The 24053-nt window shown below is 36.0% G+C and overlaps 1 protein-coding gene across 15 annotated transcripts in view; it reads left to right on the top strand.

Moving 5' to 3' along the window:
* The window catches only part of AKAP6 (A-kinase anchoring protein 6), a 274869-nt gene that overhangs the window by 226333 nt on the left and 24483 nt on the right, over positions 1-24053 (top strand). For all 15 annotated transcript variants that reach the window (XM_027638234.1, XM_027638231.1, XM_027638225.1 and 12 more), the window contains one exon: positions 16888-17103. In XM_027638234.1, coding sequence (XP_027494035.1) covers positions 16888-17103 — 216 coding nt within the window. The remainder of the gene's footprint in view (positions 1-16887; positions 17104-24053) is intronic.

Genomic DNA, 24053 nt, shown 5'->3' with positions numbered 1-24053 from the left:
GCTTTTAAATAAGCTCTCACCTTAGTCATCATTATGAGTCACTTTACTCTGCAAGTGATCTTTGACTAAAGAATAAGAAAGAAATCACAAATCATTGTTGAACTTTGGAGGTAAAGAGTTTTTTCTCTTCCAGTAGTACACCAGGGTGTCTAGGGCAACAGCATTCTCAAGGTGATGGACAGTTTCTTAAATCAGCACCTCAAAGAGCATGTTGCCAACACCTCTAAACATACTTTTTTTTAATACAAGCATTCAAGAAAACAACACGAGAAAAATTACTATCTTCCCATTTAGTCATTCCTTCACTCCTAATTTTCTAATCATGATGATTTGGGAGATCATGATATAGATGAAGTTGATGGTTTTCAAGTTCCTGAACTTGTCCATTTGAATGTAATTTTAAGTTTTCTTATGACATCAATACCATTTTTTTAATGAGTTGCTGTCTTCTGCTAATGGGGAAAAAAATCATGATGATTCTGTTTTATCTATCAACAAACTTCAAAGCTAGTGGTTATGAAGGACTGTTGATAGACCTGCAGAACTTCACAGCAATAGATGCACGTTTTCCATAGGAAATGCTGAATGTTTTTATATCTGTGGAAAGTTATGGCATTTATTTAAGTGCAGAACTATGCATTTAAAAATCTAAGTTCTGAAAAACTTTGTTTAAAATATACATTCTTATATACATATGTATGACACAGAAACATATAGATATATATATACACACACACAGAAATATCATACCAATGTTACTTATGTATTTTGAATGTGCACAAGTCTCTCAAAGGAAAACTTTTAATGCATATATGATGTGATGCCAAGAGCTCTAGAGATGTTAAACAGGGTAGTACCACCCACCACCATGTAACCAGAGTCTTTTGATTATCTATTAATTACACAAATAATACATTAATTATTCTCAAAATGGTAGCCATTAGAGTATAAAAAATAATTACCTATCAAATATGGTGAGAGCATATCACTTTGTCATATATATTAAACCATCTTCGTCTCATTAAATCTGAAATCCACTATAAGTAAGTTTTCCATTCTTCACTAATCTCCGGGGGAAGTGTATAAAGGAGAAAATGGATATAATTAAGAATATTGCAAAGTATAATACATATATTTGAGAAAGAAAATTTAGAACATTTTCAAAAACATTATCTATGCCCCTAGCAGAAAACCTGTTGGGGTTTAGTTTGACTTATTTTCCACTTAACTTAAGAGTTTAACTGTATTACTGTCTTCACTGTACTAAGTGAATCATTGTTTCTTAATGGAAATTTACTGTGCTGCACCATCCCAATTATACACACAGGCACTGTCCGCAGAGAAACATTTTTAATAAAATAAACTCAACAACGCTGTTGATTTTCATTCCATAATGTTATACTTTATATTACACTTATGCCTTAGGAAAAAGAGTTATTCCATTTTTTAGGTGTTTTTCTTTCATTTTACAGTTGGAGGATGAATTGAATATTAGTTCACATGCAGTTGGGACCCAAGATGAGAGCAATGTTTGGGGAGGAGTGATTGTTAAAATCAGAAGTAGGAAATTATTTTGACCCCTTGGTTTTCTGTTGTAAAAAAATCATCCCATATTAATTTAGGTGTTTCTATTAAAGAATTTTCTACTGTATTACTTTTTTTTCTAATACTCCTGTGTAATAATAATAATACTTAGCATTTCTATAGTACTCTCCAGTTAAGAGATGTACATACTGTACAAACATTACTGAAGTAACCCCCACTAAACCTTTGGGATAGTTATTATTATCATCACCTTTTCAAAAATGAGGGACATAAAATATATGGATATTTAATGACTTTTCTAGGTTTTCACAGAAAGTCAATTGCTGTGTTAGGGTAGAACCCAGCTACAGTGACCCTACTCTTTGGAACCAGCCACAGGGCACCCCTTCCTTTCTTCCTCTAGGTTACTTCTCAGTATATTCCATGTTCTTCTGCAATGAAAGGAGACTGATTCCTTGCTATTTTTTGTTTTTATTCAAAGTTTAAATCCTGCTGAGTATGTATGGCTTCAGAGCTCAAATCAGTCCAGCAGTTTAATTACCTAGATAGCCTCATCTCCTCGGATGGTAAGACTGACGGAGAGATAGACAACAGGTTAGCAAAGGCATATAGAGCTTTTGGAAAACTCCATAAAAGAGTTTGATGAAATAAACACCTGAAGAAAAGTACAAAGATCAGTATTTACAGAGCCATTGTGCTGTCTACTCTTTTATATGAATCTAAGTCATGGGTCATCTACCACCACCACCTGGGTCTCTCAGAACGCTTCCATCAACGCTGCCTCCGTACAATCCTAAACATTCACTGGTCAGATTATGTGACAAATACATCTGTTCTAGAACAGGTAGCAGTCACAAGTATTGAGGCCATGTTGCTGAGAACACAGCTGGGCTGGGCAGGGCACATCTCAAGGATGAAGGACCACCGCCTCCCTAAGATCTTGCTTTATGGTGAACTTGCCACTGGTTGCTGCAAGAGAGGAGCCCCGAAGAGGAGATACAAGGACTCCTTGAAACAATATCTCAGCCTTGGCCATATTGATCAACATAACTGGTCTACTCTGGCCTCAAATCGGGAGATCTGGAGACACACCACCTATAACGCTGCTGCTTCCTTTGAGAACGCACGCAGGATCACCCTCGAGGAGAAAAGACAACACAGAAAGAATCGTGTCTTGTCAATACCACCTGAGGAGTCTTTCTGCTGTGCCTTTTGCAACCGGACTTGTCTATCTCGCATTGGTATTTTTAGCCACCAGTGCACTTGTAGCAAATATGGGTAGAGTCCTTCCCAAATCTTCGTTCACGAAGCCTAGCCATAATGATGATGTATGGCTGATTTTTTTCCCATTATTATATATTTAGATACCAGAATTACTATAATATTATTAGTTAAGGTCATTACCCAGCTTATGTAAGGTCTGCTGTTTCTTAGTTTGGTGGCATCTATGTGATATACTTTGGTCAGCCCAGCGTTCTCTGTGCAACATTACATACAGCCGGGCTACAGAGTCATTTTGTTACTCGTTCCACCAGCTTTCAGTGCTACTTGCAACCTCAAACATTTTCATATTTAGTTATGAAGGACAGGCACAAACATTGCTGCGGTCCTTAGTGACACTTCTGTCCATTCCGCACCAACATTGTGAGTTTCCAAGTGTAGCTATAGGAGAAAGGGGAAAGAATGAACACGAGTTGCTCAGCTGTAAGGGCGGAGGCCTGGGTATCTTACTCCTGTTTTTATTTCTGCTGGAACACAAAAACTCCTTGAATGTGGACTAAGAAAATAAAGAAATTGACTTCAAATTCGTGAGAACTTCATAGCTACAAATATACATTTATTTTATTTATTCATGTTTTTTTATTTCTCTTCTGTCTTTTGAGTCTCGAGTCCATGTTTTCTAGCTTTTCACAGAAAATGATGAGAACCAGAACCAGAATTTTACTTTTTAAATGAAATACAAGATTCTCAGGTAAACACATAGTTCTAGCAGCTGAAAGACTGGATATCATGAGACTAATAATTGGCACAACTGATTTCCTAACATAACAATGTATGGCAATTTTGTGGGTCAGGAGAGAATTGGAGCAGGAAAGAATGAGAAGATAAAAAGAGTTCTCATTCTTTCATGAAAGTTTTAGTAAATTTCATTTGAGTAAAGTCTAGCCAGAAATTTATGTGCCTGTTGGCTTGTCAGTAGAAGTGTTCTGCCACATTTGCTCTTATGTGTCCAGGACTTCAAAAAGCATGCTTTTTTCTCTGCAAAATGCCTTCCAAAAGACAACAAGGGAGCCTAAATGATTAGTTATATATTTCTGTCACTTGCAATAAAACTTAAGACTTTAAGTGTTCTATATAGAGAAATGACCCATCAGCCTCAAAAAGTTGTTATGGCTTTCTCTCACACACCAGCTACTGAAGAACAAGCTTAGACTTGCCAGTATCTGTCTGTCTCAGACTCCCTTCTCAATCATGTACAATTGGGAAAGCCTCTAGTGCTTTCAGTAGTAGGATTTATACAGGATCCTGTTTTCTTTCCCCTCCAAACTTGGAGGGGGAACAGGATTTTCCTGTTCAGAACAGGATTTTAGCAGAGATTTTCTGCTAAATGGTGTTTGGCAAAAATAATGTTGCATTTCATGTAATTTTCTCTTCTGATTTTATTTGAAGCAATAAGCAACATGCTGTATATAGTTATACCTGTCTCCTAAATCTTTATTTGGATCTTTAACTAAGAGATTCCTGGTTTTCAGCAGTACTCAACACTTGTGATTCTCAGCAGTACTGAATACTTGAGATTTTCATTGACTTTAGTCAATGTATTTGTTAAAGAGATCAGACTCCTTGTTCGTACAAAAATGTTGAAATTTTTTTTCTCATTTAAAATTTCAAAAAGTCAATGGTCTGTTGAATTCCATAGCTAGTAGTATTTTTAAACATTTCTGCTTGCCTTGTAAACAGTGTAAATTATCTGATGCTTGTAACTGTTTCTAATGACTAGACCCATTCAGAAGTGTGTGTTTTCATCTTCCACTAAATTTATGACTTGAGCATACTGGATGATGAAGTGTTATTTTTCAAAAAAGTATTTCTCAGCAGCATCTCTTATTTCTCCAATGCCTAAAGCAACTCAGCTTTCTGATTAAGTAATATAGATTGCATTGGTATTTAATGACAAACCAACTAATCAATATATCTTATGATGCTTTTTATTTGAACTGAGAAGTCTGCAGAAGAGTCAGCACTGTATGTCTTACAAAAAATTCAATTAAACACATTTCTATCAAATAAAACACAAATGAGTCTAGGAGCATGTAAGATTACGACCAAAATGAAATAAAAGTATTAATGTTGAGTAAAGGTTTGGAGACTCAGAAATTGAGCAAAAGTGCTGGTTATTCCTATAGGTGCCAGGAATTGCTTTCACTACTGCATTTTGGATACTTTACAGTTTTTGGAATGATGTTCCCGGTATTATTTACCCAAGTTTTGTTTGGATTAAATTTTAGCAAACAGAAAGGCATACAGTATTAAATCTTACAAAACCAGGTAGGATTCCAAAGTCAAACATAGACTGATGCCTCTTACAAAGGTTTGGAGCAAATTCAGACTGAATTTTCATGGCCCACCAGCCCAAAGTAGCACTTCTGTGGACCACTGAAAGGAGAAGCCACCTTTTTATAGTTAAGCAGGTCTACATATATTTTTTTTGGCCCTAATACAATACATGGTTTTATAGCTCTAATTTGATTTTAATGTACTAAAATATCATTGCACAATACTATATATATACCCATACTTCTACACACAGAGTACTTGAATGCTTAATATGCTCAAATGTATCTAAAATTTTGATTTAATATACTCATTACTTACTGAAAAAAAGTTCAGTTTGTGTTTCAATAAGCTCTCCCTATTTAAGGCAACACTGACCTGACTTGCAGTTTCCATTTAGTACCAAATATCCCATCTGAGATAGGAGCTTTCATTCCATCATCCCGTTTGGACTGTGAATCCTAAACCATGTATTCTCTGAGTTTTTTACATTGTTGCTTACTTCTTGATTAATCAAAACATCAAAATTATTCATAAACACTGTCTGATTGTCTAAACCCATTTTGCCTCACAATTGCTCCCTTTGCTGGGGAAAATAAAGGAACACTGAAGAGCTCTGGACTAAAACTGGGATATGGGATGGAGGTTACTGCAGTAACAGAAAGAACTGAGTTTAGCAGAGTTCAGATACGGCAATTCACTGAAAGCTTTGGTGGAGAAGAGATTAAGCTAGTGGCTTTTTAGGCCACTAATTCATATTTTACTTACTTCCTAGCTCTGTTTTATGTACTGTCCCCTTATTTCTGGTAGACAAAGATGAATGTCCCACAAACAGCATAGGTAGAGGCACACTAAAACAGACTAGCTACAATGCAGAGATCTTCTCTGAGTGTCTTCTCTAGTAATTGGGGGGAAGAAAAGCACTTTTGGGATGCTAATAATCTGTTCTGTTTTATGCAACTAAAAACAAAAATAAAAATTTAGGTTACCTCAGAATATCTGCTTCTAAATGATTAGTTCAGGCTCAATTCTCCATTAGCTCAGATGAATCCCACTCCAGGAATCATCAGGAATTCATTAAGACTTGAGGGACTTGAGGATGAGACAACTGCAATTCCAGCTCAAAATGATTTACCAATAATATCTGTCACGTTCTCCTACACTAATTACAGGTTTATTTTTTTTTCCTAGAAAAGTTAAGCCCAAATTTCTCTCTCGACCCTCATGAATGTGCAGGACAGTGCTCATTTGAACCAGTGTCACCTTGTTAACTGAAGCTAGTGGGGAGGCAATTGAGCCCTTGTCCCTGTCTTTCTTACTGTAGTGGGATGGTTTACGTTTAATTTTCATGTCATGGGTAAGCTTGAAATGCTTGAGGTCTCCCTCAGGTTGTGTAACACAGAAGACACCATGTTGATGACATCTGCGGACTGAGCTATCTTTCCCCTCTCAGTCATGGCCTCTTGAAGACTCAGATCTGTAGAAGTGAAAAATGGCTGATTTGACTTCTTTTGAGAGAGCATTCTCAGATCCATCACTTATTTTCATTTTCGTTGAAAACTAATTGGTTTACTTCTTTTGATCCACCCAAATGACTCCTTGAAAATGTGACTGTTTATTGTTCTGCTATTGCCTTGAAGACCTAGTTACCATAAAACCAGAATCATTCTATCAACATGGAAAAGGGAAATGAGAAGAAAGGAAAAGATGACAAAAGAAAAAGAGAAGGAAATATTTTCCCTAAATATATGTCAAGATTGACTTGCACTAATTTACAGTAAGGGTTGGCACTTTGGTTGGCCTCAAAGTTTTATTTCCTTTGTTACTGATAACATGTAGAAAAACTAGTACTGTGTGGACTGAAAATATAAGAGAGTTAACAGAAATTCACTGTACTGTCTCCGTTAAGGTTCACTTTGTGCTACTGCATGTGATTAGACAATTTATTTGATTGTCTATAACTGCCCCTTTGGAGCCATAGCATTGCATTTTTCAGGTGGAAGTCTCTCCAATATTAGTGGATTATTGATTGAATAGTGTTCTCTGGAGCCAATAAATCCTACTGAAGAGGTTTTTCTTTAATTGGTGGATCATTGACCTAGCAGACTGTTGCCTAATTTTGGTTTCATACTGGATAGGTTTCCCAAGTTTTGTCCTTTCATGTAAGTTAATAGATCACAATCTCAATAGGGAGTATTATTATAGATTGTATTAGTACCTTTACTTACTGCCAGGAAACCTATTGATTTTGGTAGAATTATTTGCAGGGTAAAGTGTAATTCAGTATGAGAAAGAACATAAAAGAACAAGTCTTCAGTACACATTCTGAAGTGTTTATTGCAATCCTTATCAGGTATATTATGTATCAGAAGTGTGACATGTCAGTCAGGAACACGATTTGTAGACTAGCACCATATTATTAGAGACAGCAGAACATCTTAGATAATGCTTGTTGCATAAAGTCAATGGGGAAAAAAACCCAAACCCTTGTGGATTCCTGTGTTTTGAAGGATGACTCCCTTACTGGTCTCTTAGGAAAGTGCTGTATTTCCTCACCTCAAAATAAAGCTGGAAGCCTGTCCTCTAATCTGGTGGATTTTCTGTGCATTTCGCTGATGACTGATGATGCAATGTCATTCTTAGTGAACCATCTCTCCCTTTATTGCGCTGATGCTTATTTTCATGTTTTAGGCACAGTAAGAGCAACTTAATAATGTTCTCTAGTCTAAGCATTGTGAAGGAAAGAATGGCTCTTTTTTGGACTCTTTGATCCTGTCTTGTCTTTTTACCCCAATCCTGTTGTCCGGGCAGTGGAAGGATGACAGTTGAAGGTGCAATACTATGAATACCTCTGAGTGTCTAAGACCATCATAGACAGTCACCTCATCTAGATATTTGGCTTTTGACAACGCTTAGCTTTTTGATTGCCATTCACAGTTCATCTTGACCACATCACCTACTTCTTAGACACAGTGGTGCCAGGATGTGGTTGATTCTGCTGCAAGTAGCCTCTTTTGTTGGGGACTTTTAGTTTTGTCTTGAGCTGAAACCAAAACATGTGTGTTTCTGTGTATATTTATGCTTAAGATGTGGCAAAAGAATCAACAAAATGTTTTTATATTTTAGCATATATCCATTCTGAGGATGCATTGCTCTTTGGAAATAAGATGAAGAACACCATTTCTAGAAAAGCCTGTTTGTTGTCATTGTGCATATACAGATACACATAAAAACATCACAGTATATTTTCCAGTGTTTACCCCAGTGCAGGGGTAAACCTGTTTTACCCTCAAGCTGTACATTTTTTAATCCAGGCTAAGTTTACTTCGCTGACACAAGAAAATAGCCAAAGGAAATATCTTTTTCCTTACTCATTACATGTTTTTATTTTCCTTTTCCTGTCCTGAAGTCTCCAGAAGATTAGTCTAATTTATTTTATGTTCTCTGCCTTCCCATAAATAAGGTAATGCCAATGCTCTGCAGGATTTTTTTCTGTTGTTCAGAATAGAGTACATTCTCACTACATTTTGGAATATACCAGACTCATTGCACAGAAACAGCAAAAATACATGTCTACCACCTGTGAAGGAAGTAGATTAAGAAAGGGAGTAAGTACAATATTAACATCTGAGCCTCAGCTTGAGAGTTACAGGTGTTGATGTGCACCCATGCAAGGAAGTTTTTCCTTTAAAGCCTTATATAACTCTGAGATAGGAAACAAAGTTTTAATAGTTTGAACTATTCATTAAAGATGGCTGAAACTCTGATACCTAAGGTTTTTAGGTGATTGGAGGGGGTTTCTTGGCGTCTAATATTCTGAGAAACGTCTTGATTTCTTTTAGGCTGTAATTCTAAGTGAATTCCAATGACTGTAAGTGAAGTTGAGCCTAAATTATTCCTTACTTGATTTTTTAAAAAAAGTTTCCACCTGTACCTGAAGTAGTTTAATCTCTTGAATTTCCACACATTTCATTTGAAACTCTACCCAGTGTGGGGATCTCACAAAAATTTCAAGTTTGTAATTTCCAGTACAGAAAAGAGAATGTTTGAGTAGTGTGGTTCAGGATTCATTACAAAAGGAAAACACAGCACTGATATTTATCCTACCTGTCTGATGTTTATTCTACTTTTATCTTAGCATTTTCTGGGGGCAAAAAAAGAAACCCTAGCAAATTGTGGCACTTCCTGCAATATTTGTGCTTTGAATCTTTTTTACGGGAAAGAGAATTTCTCGAATTAAATGAGAAGACATGAACCAAAGGCGTTTATAAACACAAATAGTGCTAGACTAGAAAAATGGATCCTCCTGCCATCCCCTCTGGCTCCTCTATCTGAATGACTTGGCTTATCTCCTGGAACCAAGTTAACCCCAACTTTGAAGTGTGTAGTAAATAGCTCTAAAATATTTCAGTGTGAAAATGAAGCTAATTAATTCCCTGTATGAAGCACAAGAAAAATAAGGCTTGGAAAAGCTATGTTGTATTTTAGTAGGGAAGATTCATTTTCATTTATTTCATTCGACACAGTTTTTCTTTTATTTTTAAAAGTTACCTTCCTGTAATTGCACACTAGTTTAGAGTTAAGATAGGTGCATCTTAACAATAATGGGCACTTTTTTAACAAATTATTGCCAAAAGTGCATTCTTTATTCCAGGGAGACACTGTAATAGATACCAGCACTTTTGTAATGATACAAGCAATCTGTAAGCTATTATAGTGTCTTTTATAGTAACTTAATCTTCATATTGTTTTATACATCTGGAATTTTAATAGTGTTTTTAATTTAAGGAGGGGAGCATATTACAAATCACTAGTTACATGGGAGTATGAGCTAAATAACAGACCATTGAATGGTATTCTTACAAACAAATATTTTAAGTACTTAAATGAGCATAAAGAATAGAACAAAGATGTTAAAGAATGTTGTACAGATATAATAGTAGCTTTTATGGATGAGTCCAGAAGCATCTAGTCTGAATTTTTACTGGTTTTAATGCATATATTTTACTTCTAGAGAAAAACGGGAAAGAACACAGGTACTTTTAGAATACTATTTAAAAGTAAATATTTTATTTAAAATAAATATATTTACCTAATTAATACATGTATTTCCATTATTTATTTCCAATAAACACAAATCCCCATGTAACTTTAACTAATGAAATGAATGAATTAATATAAGGACTTTATTACATGTAAAATGTAAACTCTTAACTACATTCTTGAAGTCAATGCAAAAATGAAATCTTTTTTCCTGTTAGTTCATTGCCATTTTTAAAATATATAGACACAGGTGCAGTTCTCTTGTAAGAGAAATATCGTAACACTTCACTAAACAGTGAGTTACAGAGAGATATGATCAGAGTAACAATTTAGTGGTTGTAGTACTATAAAAGGTAGCATTTTTAAATTAAAAGAACCAGTTCACTGTTTTGAAAGAGGTAATAGTCTACTTCAAACTGTCATTCTGTATTTCTGACTTGCAATTAGATGATATTTCTAAAATGTCAGTCCCAGATTCTGTTGTGACTGTCATCGTAATAAAATATGACAGGAAAGATATTATATCAATACTTTTTCCATAATTAGCATTAAAGATCTCTCAAGGGTTAAGTACAAAGGTTTTTCACTGAATAGTCTGCAAGCTTTGTGCCTTTAAAATCTTTTAATATAGCCAAGACTGGTGACAACCAGGAGATAGATCTATGAACAAACCCATTTTGAGAGAATAGTTTTGTGGTGTGTGATGTATGGTACGCAAATGAGCTTATTAGGACTCTCATCTATTTTATTATTGGTGCCCAATTTAATAGAGGCATTTAAAAAACAATATTTCTGCCTGACTCCTTGAAATGAAGAAGATACATTGATATAATTGAGAGCAAATGATTGCATGTTGTGCCATTTAATCATGTCATTTTTCAATTGCTGTTTTTTGCACTTCACTGCATACTTATAGAATATTTAGCTTCAATATAGATTAAGTCCCACAGTATGCAACTGAGTAGAGATCCCATATTGGGTGACATATTCTTTTAACCTTGAAATCAGCAAAAGCACACAGGTTTGGCAGTATTTTTCTATCTGGTGACAAGTAATCATTAATTTTCTATCTTTGTCATTTAGCTTTTTTATTTTAAGGAATTACTTTCTTACTAATATTTTTTGAGTAATTACTGGCTTTCTTTTTCATTCAGAAACAGAAATTCTTCTTTTCACCATATGTCCTGTAAGAATGAAATTTGAAATACAGGGATGCATCACTCTGACAAGAGAAGTTCTAACAGGCATTGCCATTTCACAGAAAACATTAAAAACTACGTTTTACCCAAAATTTTTGATTATTGTCTCCAGTTTTCCCTTTACTGATGTATTAGTTCTGGTAGCCATGATACTTAAAAGTTTTACATTATCACTTTTGAAAACTGAACTGCTGCACTAGCCAGAAATCAGGCATAAAAAAGGCAAAAAAACTTAAGAGTTGTAGTTTGATTGATACTCAGAAGGGTGGCTTCCATTCTTAGATTTTGCCTTAATTTCTCTGTAAGGTTGTGGTACTAAATAACATCAGTTCCATCTTCCATCAAGGAACAACTAAGTACAGTTCGAAGTGTATCATTGTCTTCCTCACGTACCCACATCCTGCAACAAGGAGAAAGAGTAAGCTTTTAATAGACCAAGGTTAGACAGAAGCTTCCTCTTGGATCTGATCATTCCAGATTTATCTGCAACTGAGTTCTTTTGTTTTCCTAAAACCAGCCAGTACTGCCCATGCATAAAGAGGAACAAAAGGTAAGCCCAGGAATGTCTCAGTATGCTTTGGCATTTCTTCTGGACCTGAAAGCACAAAGGAAATCCATTTATGTTGTTACTATTTGTCATCATTCAACTATTTTCAAAGCTCTGGGTATCTGTGCATGGATGAGGTGCATCAGGCAAAGCATCGTCAGCTAGTTGAGGAAGGTGATTGTCCTGCTCTGTTCTGCACTGGTGCAGCCTCACTTTGAATATTTTGTGCAGTTTTGGGGACTGCAAGATAAGAAAGATATTAAGCTATTAGAGAGTGTCCAAAGTGGACAATAAAGAGGGTGAAGGGCCTTGAGGGGAAGCCGTGTGAGGAGTGGCTGAGGTCGCTTGGTCTGTTCAGCCTGGAGGAGACTGAGGGGAGACCTAATCCCAGTCTACAACTTCCTCCTCAGAGGAAGAAGAGGGGCAGGCATTGATTTCCTCTCTGATGACCTCTGGTGACAGGGCCCGAGAGAATGACCTGAAGTTGTGTCAGGGGAGGTTTAGGTTGGATATTAGAAAAAGGCTCTTCACCCAGAGGGTGACTGGGCACTGGAATGGGCTCCCTGGGGAAGTGGTCACAGCACCAAACCTGACAGAGTTCAAGAAGCGTTCGGATGATACTGTCAGGCACATGGTGTGACTCTTGGGGGTGGTACAGTGAGGGGCCAAGAGTTGGACTCAATGATCCTTGTGGGTCCCTTCTGTGATTCTGTGATTCTGTTTATTATTCCCAATTGTAGAGTGAAAGCAAGAAACTTCAGATCTCATAAAAATGAAACAATATGTAATAAATGAGGCTACAAAACCCCACATCTCAACATGTTATGTGGTGAAGATGTGGATCGTGTGGATTTAAGGGAACTAAACTAATTTTAGACTGACTTTTAAACTATTTTTAAGCACAAATAGTCTCACAGAATATAGTGAGAATCTTAGTACTTTTAAATAGTTAATGTTAAACACCTGCTCAAGATCCTTGATGCTTCAGTGGCCAACTCATCTTCCATACTGTGTGAGAAAGCAGGCTTCCCATAAATCTTCAGCTGTGCAGAGCAGGTAGTGCAGCACAACTCAGGCACTGATATGATGCAGGAAGGCTGAGGGATAGAGGCAGATTGGAGCTTGAGGCGATCTAATATTCCTCAACTTCCCACCTTCCTCTTCCTCTCGTATGCTCTGGCACTGCCTAAAGCTGCAGACATGTTTCTGTCATATGCCATTCACTTAGGAGTCATGCAGCTATGCCAAGCACTTTCTGTTCAGATCATGGCCACTTCCATTCCCATAGAGAGTGCCATTAGCCTATGGCTTGGAAAGCATGTTTGATGTCATTTGACCCAGCAGGGGCTTTTCTAGATGATTTAAGGCATGATATTAACAAGCTGCGAAAGTAGTTTCAGCTAGCCCTTTTTAGCTGTGTGGATGATAACTTCAAAGCACTGAAAATAGGAGTAAGCAGAGGGAAGAAAAATCTTCCAAGATTCTAGTAGCCATGACCATAATAACATTATAATGACTAACACCTCAATGTTATCAGAGTGTCTGTTGTGAAGCAAATGACTCAGACACAAAGTCAAGTTCATACACAGCATCTGCAGTTACTGTGTATACTCTTAGCCTGCAGCAAAAAAGCCAAATACATTTATTTAAGTCTCACTGCAAATGGTTTAAGTGAATGTTTCTCTCACATTTGCAAAGACTTGGATTGTGTTTACATTTACCACAGCTCAGTGGACACATGATAGTATGAGGAGACACAACTGAAAGTGTCTGATCTCTTAATCTATTTTTCAGCAAATCTTTTGCGCACACAGGAAACTGAGTGAGCCTAAGAGATGCTCCTAAGTTTACTGTTAGATCATTACTGGATTTTCTGAACCTTCAAGTGCCCAGTAGCTCACTATAGCAGCAACTGTGGATGGTGTAGAATATACCTTGCAAATAATTAAAGTAACTGAAAGTCCTGGAAGCATACTTTGCATGTGCAATTGCCATATTGACAGGTTTATATACAAGCATGCCATTTTAACAACAGCAAAACATGGATGGATATACCATGATATACTGTGATATATCATGTCATAGGATATAGGCAATTATTGTGTTGCTTTAGGACACTGAACACAAGAGCCTAATACTGCTTAAATTCATTATTGTGGGTGCTATTATATAGGGCTTAAAGATATCTTTACATGATTAAGTTCTTTAGCTTTTAAAGAATTGTTGCTATAACCAACTCTTTCACCACACTGTTAGATACAAGCACTTCGTTCTTCTCCTGTTTAATATTAACCATAATATCATGTAATAAAATTGAAACAAAAGTGCCATAGGCCTAATTGTACTGTCACAGCCGTGTAAATCAGAAATAGCTTCAGTAAAGCTACTGTTATTATGGTGGTGTAAAATTGATATAAATTAGAAATTACTTGGATACTGTAGCTCTGCTTTCAGATAACACTATGTAAAGGCCTCACTTAAACTCCCGTATAAGTGCAATTATGAGTGCAATTCTCCTTACCTCATCATATTAAATGGCATTGTATCAAAAAAGAACAATATTTGTAAGGGATGACTTAATCAGATATATCAAGGCAAGTTAATGTTTTAGGGCCAGATTCTGAGCTGTATTGACTTCTATGAAGTTAATGCAGACCTACATAGATATACATAGGTAAATAACATACATCACTTCCAAAAAACTGAATTGCCTAGCTGTAATAAATTGTAAAATAAGAACCCTGACTTTAGGTAGATTTTTTTGTTTGGTTTTGTTTGGATTTTTTCTGTTGTGACATTAGGCTAACGAACAGCATTAAAAAGGAAATGTGCCAGACGTGGTGGTTACATCAAGAGCTATGAAGGAAACTAGCAATGAACTCTAGGAAAATAAATAAGGGCAGGTTCAGGAAACGTTAGTGAAAATGCAGCTCTGGTATAAATTGAATAATAAAATTCCTGGTCATATTTTGTCATAAATAGAGGTTTGGGAATTCGTCATTCACATTATTTAAAATTCAGAAATATTAAAGATACAGGGTTCTCTTATTATAGAAGTAATAGACTTCTAGCTATTATAGAGTTAGGGTAATTTAAATAGCTATAGAATGCATTATATCAGTAAGTGGAACATCTGTATGAAATGTCCACCTGCTAATATACTACTCAGTTTACTTTACAATCAAATGTACTTAATCATTTTAAGATGTCTTCTAATGAAGGCTTATCGGGAATAATGCTTTGAACAGAAATACTTCTAGGAATTAAAACTTCCGCTTTAAATGAGATTTCATTGCCTTGTTTACCCTTGTTGATTAATAAGCAATCTGTTAACTCTTAGGATGGCCCAGTTGTGCCAGTGAAAATAGACTAGTAATTCAGCTATGTTTGTGGGCGTAATCATCATTTCTCTTGAAGGCTTTAAAAAAAAAAGTCTTTTGCACACTATCCGTAGGCAAAGAAAAGGCATATGTTTTTAGATGTGCATACCACTGTTTTGCTTCAGACTTCCAGCTTAATATTATTGATCAAACACAGCAGCAAAATACTCCTTTGAGTTACAACATTTTTAAGTATAAATTCCATTTTCTAAAGAAACAGTGACATGAAAATCTGGAACTTGAATTCACTTTCTATAGAATGTCGTTTTGCTAATAAAATTCAGGAAGGTAGATCCTGATTTTTTATTCACAATGCTTGTGAACAGCTTTGAGAGATGTAGTGGCTTTTTTCGTTTGCTTATTATCATTAACTGGAAGTTTAAAGGCAAACATGCTGCCTTCAGAAAAGATGATAGTTCAAATTTTCTCATGGGGTCATGCACTTTCATCTGTGGCATCCCACAGAGGGAAACAGATGTTGGCAAGTTACAATTTAAATTATCTGGAAAGCTCCCACGTGTAGAGCACAGTCCTGTTAAATTCAGGAGTAGCACTACCCTTTGATAATAGTTGAATACTGGAGTCATGCAATGCTATAAAAGTATAGGGTCTCAGAAACTGGGCTGAAGCCATAATCCTTGGATGCATCTGTGCCTTCTATACCCCAGCTTCATAGATTTTATTATTAAAATACATTATGAGAGAATAAAATTGTGATTTGATGTTGAATGACATTAGAGTATAGTCATGGATAAAACCATACATGAAAGTACCCCATACCATTAACTGGTTTCAGGTAGTACATCTCTCTCTAGTTCTGTCTGCCGTGTAGGATGCATAATTTTTACTACTGTTCAATAAGATTCTCAGTGAGGTTTCTTGGGTTTCTGGAGTAGAACCAACAGATCCTGGCTCACATCATTTCAATATTAGGACTTAGCGATTGTCTCCCATCAACCAGTTTATGTCAGACTGCATTCTCAGTAGCACTGGAATCAGTATGATGAAATAAATACAGTGAATTACTCATCTTCAAGGATGATACAGTTATCACAGTATTCCTATATTTACTCGAATATGAAACTACTCTGGAAATATGTTATGATAACAAAAAAATCTGTAAAAAATTCTGTACTGAATTTTCTGCTTACTTAGTGTTTCTCCTATGACAGGTTGTATAGGACCCATAATTTCTATTGTTTTTTTTTCTAAAAATACACATATTCACATTGCATGACTATGATTTTTTCACTCTGTAGAATTTCTGAAGTTGATTACTGTCAAGGTAACTCATTTCAGATGTGTCCCAATTGAGTGAAAAAGAAATTAAGAATAAACCAGTTTACATCATTAAACCTTCAGCATTATTGAGATAGTTAGTTATATATGGCATTTGTTTGAAGAAGACTGAACATAATGTTACGCCTTCTGTGCTATTAAGACTGTATTTATCTGAAAATAAAACACTAAGCTTTGACACTAAAGTATGGGAATTTATGGAAGAGCTGAAAAAAGTATTGTAAGACAGAGATTGGGCAACATTAAATATCAGATAATACTTAATGTTTCAATTTGCAAAGAATTCCACACTGACATCTGTTGTTTGTCTATCCTGCAGTCTTTATGCTGTGAGATCAAACAGAGACGTCGTGGGGTAGCCTCTGTGCTGCGATTATGCCAGCACCTCCTGGATGATCAGGAGACCTGCAACCTAAATGCAGATCACCAGTCCATGCAGTTGATAATTGTAAACCTCGAGAGAAGGTGGGAAGCTATTGTCATGCAAGCTGTCCAGTGGCAAACAAGGCTACAGAAGCGATTAGAAAAAGACTCGGTGAGTAATGCTTGCTTTAAAAGTGCAGGGTTTCATTCTTTGTGAGAGGCACTTTTTCAGCACAAGACAAACACATCCATCTCCAAGCATTTTCTTCTGACTGAAGATGCCATTCCTAGTCTTTACTGCCAACAAGTGAATCTTCAGTTTTTCACAAAGCATTGTATTTATGGACAAAATTGATTAACAATATAAACTCACAATATACATAATCTATTTGCTGGATATTTAATCTCATCACGTCTGATCCCATCAAACAACAAAAACAATCTTCTCTTGGTGCTAAATTGCTCAGGACCTAACAGAACTGGGCCCAGGTAAAATTTTACTGATTGAAAATATATTTTAGAAAAGGTATTTCCTGTGTAGCTAAGACTGGTTTTAATTAACATCCCAGCAGTAGATGTGTATTTCACATAGAATGCCATGGGTATGCGATTAATATACAATCCTGTGTTATTTGAATATAAGTAAAATGCAATAATTTGCTTTTATCTCAGGGAAATGATTCCTAAGAGGCAAAATAGCACTCTGTTTAAACCATCCATTAAGTGGCATGAATTAGATTGGTTTTCTACAGCATAAAACTATATTACAAAGCAGGAGGAACAAAATAATCCCTACTCTAACACCATGGACTGTAATGGATGAATTGGCTCAGCATGTTTTGTGCTACTGTCATACTGCTGAAGTCTATATATTGAAGCTACATTGACAGCAATGATAATCCTATGTAGTTCATATAGTGAAGAGCCTTGATGAGATTTGAGAAAAAATGACATAATTTTTTAGGTTTATACCAAGCAGAGCAAAGGAAAAAATGCTTGACACTTATGTCCTTCCTAATAGTTATCTGACTAATTGTGAAATACTACTTTTGACTTCTTTTTGTTAAAGTTCCTTTAAAAAAATAACAGAAGCTGTAATTCTCTGGTTCAGTTAAGGTACTATAGTATGAAGATATATAAGGCATTGTTCAGAAACACTAGCAGTTCCCGAGTGTAAATACTATTAATCTAAAGGGGCCAAGAAATGGTGAGTTAGCGAGGAGAATGCTTGCCTGCCTTTATCAAAAGTTATAACCTAGAAGTGGTCCTCTATCCATTTGATTTATTGGCTGTTTTGCTTTAGGTATTGAGATAGAAGTGGGACTTAATGAAGGAAGAGGTGTGAATAGGCTATCAGGACAAGTCAAAAGGGGCATGTCTCTGTATGAGTCAACATGGAAGGGAGACATCACTGAAAAGCAGATGTAGTGCCAACATTGGTTTTATAAGCATGGGATTAGTCAATAGATAATTGAGTGTAGATAATTGAGTGTAGATAATTGAGGAGAGTCAGTTATGCCATCAAAAATTTGATCTGGTTGGAAGTAGTGTAAAAATGATGAAGCTACATGCAAGTGTACAAGGGTATAGAGAAATCATTAATATTCTACCTTTCCTTATTCCTCTCTGTGTGCAGAGAGGCAAGTCTTGACTGAAGAGGAATGCCATTGGAAACAACCAAAATCATCTAAGAGCTTGCACTATATGACCCATAGAAAAATGTCAAATCTTAGTGATGCTAAGATTTCTCTCAAAGAGCTAGTAAAAGCTGTAATGTCACAGCTGATGCAGATTACCAGATTACTAAAAAAGCATGAAGAAAAGAAATCTGGGGAGAAAAGCGCAAGAGTTCCATTTTGTTTGTGCTTAGTTTATGTTAGTGGACACTAAGAAGAGTGGGGTTAGATGAAAAAAGTTTGTTTGAGCCCTCTGTCCATAATGGGAACTGCAGTATATTATCATTTAAAAAGGAGAAATGGAATGTATATTATCATCTAAAAAGGAGAAAGGGAAGCAGGTAAGGTAAAAGGCTGTTCAAGTCTAGTGAAAAACAGAAGATGAAGGAAAAACAATTAACAAAAAAAACCCCAGAGGGTGGAAGCAAGAACAGGTAGCCCCTGAGGTGTATGTAGAAATTGTCTGAGCATTAAATGTGGCCAGGGACATGGGGGGCCACAAAGAAAACCTTCTATAGGTACACTGGTGATAAAAGAAAGACTGGGGAAAATTTAGTCCCTCTCTGGAAGGAAATGGGAGACCTGAGTACTTGGGACATGGAGAAGGCTGAGGTACTCAATGACTATTTTGACTTAGTCAACATTGGCAAGTGCTCCAGCCACATTGCTCTAGATGCAGAAGTCAAAAGGAGAGACTGGGAGAATGAGAACCTCGTGCTGTAGAAGAAGATTAGATTCAAGGCCATCTAAGGCACTTGAAAGTACACAAGTGCATGGGATCTGCTGAGATGCATCTGGGGGTCTTCAGGGAACTGGCAGATGTAGTGGCTAAGCCACTATTCATCATATTTGAGAAATTGTGGCGGTCCAGTGAAGTTCCTCCTGACAGAAAAAGGAGAAACAGAACCTCCATTTTTATAAAGGGAAAAAAGAAGACCTGGGGAAATATAGGCTAGTCAGTGTTATCTCTGTGCCTGGCAAGATCATGGAGCAGATCCTCCTGGAAACATCTTTGTCAGTGCTGTGGACAGGGGAACTAAGTGCACCCTCAGCAAGTTTGCCAATGACATTAAGCTGTGTGGTGCAGTTGACGTGCTATAGAGAAGGGCTGTCATCCAGAGGGGACCTTGGCAAGCTTGATAGATGGGTCTTTGTGAACCTCATGAAATTCAAAAAGGTCAAATGCAAGGTCCTGCAGGTGGGTTGGGGCAATCTGAAACACAAATACAGGCTGGGCAGAGAGGGTTGAGAGCAGCCCTGAGTAGAGGGATAAAGATGGATAAAAAATAATCTAGAGAGCAAAAAAATCAAATGAATTAATTTGTTGAGAGTCTGTTCAAGTGGAGTCAAAAGTAAAACAAAGCTGGTAAGACAAAGATTGTGAGAAAATGTTAGAAAAATTTCAGTGGAATTAAAAGAAAAAACAGAATTAGTGAGGATCCAGAACTTTAGAGAAAATGTGGGTAGGAGTTTTAGACAATACATTACATTTAAATCAGAGGAAAGTCAAGAAATGAAAGAAGAAAAATGCCATCTCAAAAACTGCAGAGAGTTTTGATGGTAATGAGTCTGAGAGAGCAAGAAATGTGAACAGAAGTAAGAGAACTCATTAATTAAATAGGTTGGGCAAGTGAATGGGTTAGAAGATAAATATGAGACTGAGGAATAGAAAAGATTGATAAAGAAAGAAAATATAGTAGGAAACATTTTTTATTCTCTTGAGAAATGCTGGTGATATTTTTATGGTAGTTCCATTTTTGGAATATTTTTAGTCATATTACTAATATATTGCAGCGATAGCTCTAGTAAACTTGGAAAGTGCTACACAAAATGTTTAATGATCTGACCAGCAGTTGAAAAACCTGCTGAATTTTGGAGATTCAGAAATAAGTGTGTGCAGTATTACCAACAAAGAAACAAAAAGTAGCTCTCAGAATCCTGAATTTTATTTATTAGAGTCTGAGTATCTGTTGGGTCTATAAGTGCCCAAGAGAGATTGGACTAGGTTCCAACTGTGTAAAGTACCAAAATATGAGGAACTGCCTTTTTAATCTGCAAAACATCATTTTTTTGTAGTAAATATATATATCTTCTATTTGACTAGGAACAGAAAGAAGTTTCATTTGTGAGATATCTTAGAAAGTGCCGAAAAAATAGCCAAGTTACTGTAGTGAAATCATATCCTCTTTTGCACGGGGGCACCTCCTGTGTGGAAAGCAGTTTACTGGTTGTTCTTGCAGTTACTGTAAATAAACTGTTATGAGCTAATTAGAGCTTGGAATTTCACCGGCCGGGTGTGTATCATTCTTTCTGCTGAGAAGTAGCAGCCATTTAGAGATATCATGATGCTCATCTAATTTTCATTGTGGGCTGTTTTGTTTCGGAACCTCTCATCCTAGGCTGCTTTATAACACTATGATTTTTTGAAGTATGTCAGTATAAACAAGCTTCTTTTGTTAATAAAACTCTCTGTATTCTCAACATTTAAATGTGACCCAGCCACTGTAGGATTCATGTTTCTTCGACTTCCCTGGCCCTACTTGGCATGTTCTAACTCTCCTTTTCACTCAGGTCCTGTGCAGTCCTTTCTTGGGTAGGTATCAGAACCATTTCTTCTCCTTCCCTATCTCTCTGTATTTGATGGTGTGCCAGTCTTGGCACACAAAATGTATCTCTTGGTACCAAGTCTTTATTTGTGGTTGCCCACAAACTGTAATTTATGAAAACAAATGAGATGTTTCTATACCCTGATGACATCTGGCTCATTCAGGGCATCTAACTTCCTGACAGTAAATAAGGTACCCCAAAAAAGGTACACCTTTTGCAATAGTGGGCACGATAATTTTACAAATAACAAGATATTAAGATGTACTTTAAGTACCTAAAATTTGCAAAAAATTGTCTTTCTCATAAACAAAAAGTTCTGTCTAAAATGTGAAATTATCAATAAGAATCACTCCAGAAGGATGAAAGGTGGTTAGATTCAGTAGGTTAATCTAGCTATATGGAGTGAAGTATTCATAGAATCAAAAATACAGAATATTGGAAGCAGTCCTAATATGTTACAGCAAAAGAGGTTTTTATCTCCCCCATCTGTTTGTTTGGTTTTGGTGGATTTCTTTGTTTTGTATTGGTTTTTTGTTAAAAATTCTTTTCATCCAGATTTATAATTCCATATTTTGCTGATATAATGTTACATATCACCTAAATTTTAACTGGAATTACACAGATGTCTTATAGTTTGCCTAACAAGATCCTGCTAGCAATCAACTTCAAAGGAAAAAGAGTCTGTCTGGCGATTGGAATAACAATAGCAACAATCTTATAGTCAACTAAACTCAAAATTGCCATCTAAAATTCCTGCTCAAGAGATGGAGAAGCTTTAACTCACTGTGCACTTTCCTTTAGAAGGTCTAATCTACTTGAAAGACTGAACAGTTAAAAAGGATTTGGGACAGACTCAGTTATGGTCACACCCATAAGTTTACAATTGTTACGTCAAAGTGGGAATATTTGTTTTCTGCATTTATTTTTTTATCTTTTGCTCAGCCTATGATATGCCCTGTGTATATGTAAATTATATGTTTAGCTTCAATGGTTTATTCCAGCTGCTGTATGTTCTGTATGTTTGTGTATGTTCTGTGCAGGTCAGATATGTTTCTGTATAGAAAGCTACAATGAGATGACGATGGAAATTCACTTTTCTGGGATGGCTTTACCAATACTGGAGTATACAAAACTATTGTACTGCTGTGGCTGTTAGAGAAACAAAACTGTGGTTTCTAATGGATTTTACTTAAGTTGCAATTCAATATTCCTGCCTTTTTGGTGAGTGGAGAAACTGCTTTTTCTCCAGGCTGCTCATTCATTGAATGAGAAACTTATCTGTTTTATGGAACAGACAATTTCTTATTCAACAGAGAGAGCTAATTATTGAAGGAACAGTATTATTCATGCTTTTAAGATGGAGATTTTGAGGTAAGGCAATTTGGGTTAAGGTGCTGTAATTCTCACATTGTCCTGAATATGTCTGAAATATTCATTTGTCTGATCACTAAGTTCACTACTATTCTTCATGAAAAAAAAGCAAATTATTTCTCTTGTTCTTCTAAGTCATCATACCATACTGTATGTCCAGCAAACCCCCCATCGGTATTGGCTTGAAAGTATGCTGTACATCCAGCCACATAATTGAAAATAATAAGGCCACAATAAATGGGATGGCCTTGGGGTATAATACCCAAGGGATTCAATTGGTGTCGCTTTGCATCAATGTCCATGCATCATGGTAATTGAGGTAACATAACCAATTACCACATTTTAATTAGAGTTGTAAGGACTTGGGAAAATCTGCATTGGTGAGACAGCTCACTTGAAAAAAAAAAACCACGAAAGAAAAAGAAAGGCACTTCTCTCTTTTCCACAAGCTTGTTTCTTAGGAGGTAAAGAGCATGCTTAAAGTGCTATTTAGGATTTTTTCCCAATATCCTCTTGGTTTCCTTCTTTATAATGAACTTGGAAAAGTACATTATTAAAAAATACTATATTGCTTCTGATCTTGTATCTTTATACTTTTTCCTCTATTTATCTGTTTCTGTGATGCTTTCTGGAAAAGAAAACAGTTTTTCATAATGCTTTCATCTGCCTTTCACTTTCCTATATTCACTTCACTGGTGCAATATTTTTTCAATCCAGGGAATGACACTTGTTCTAAGCTTAAAAAAACACACAAACCCCCCATCCCTCAGGGGTAAAAAATGAATCTGTCATTGTTCAGTTATTTGTTAGATATTTTCACTAAACAAAACTCGGTTTCTAAAAGTTTCTTATTTCATCAGAAGCCATTATTTTCTAAGGCGAGATCTAAATAAAAATCTTGCATAAAATTTAGAATTTCATCAGGAGTGTCTAGAACAGCAAAGTACTAAGAGATGATTAGCCTAATTGGCTGAAGAGGGCACACTACATATTGTAAAGTGCTGAACACTTATTACACAATCTATCCCTTACAAATTATTTAGTGACATATTTCTGAACCTTTACAGATTGATTTTATTCGTTATCTATCACAAGAAATTTTTGCTTTGATATTGGACCTCTTCCATATAGCATATGACACTACAGTCTTTATGGCTTGCATTAGTTTCTGTCAGTCATCTTGTTTTATTCATATTGCAACACTGAAGACTGCTCACTTTGGTGTTTCCTTAAAATATTTGATTTTTAAGTGAATGGATGTTTGATTTTAGAGTCTGTAATGTGATGCACCATCCTCGTACTTAAGGTGTTTATGTTTTTGAGCTTCTGGGTTGCATTGCATTTCTGATTTGTGACATGGAGCAATTATCTGTAGGATCTAAAATAATCACATAAATGGTGAACACAGGTCTAGAGTTTTCTTGAACTGTAGTTGAAGATAGGTAATATGCCCCACATTCTGTATTCT

Source organism: Corapipo altera, unplaced genomic scaffold (genome assembly GCF_003945725.1).
Source record: "Corapipo altera isolate COAL_440 unplaced genomic scaffold, ASM394572v1 23, whole genome shotgun sequence".
Classification (NCBI taxonomy): Eukaryota; Metazoa; Chordata; class Aves; order Passeriformes; family Pipridae; genus Corapipo; species Corapipo altera.
This window is presented reverse-complemented; position numbering and strand designations above follow the sequence as displayed.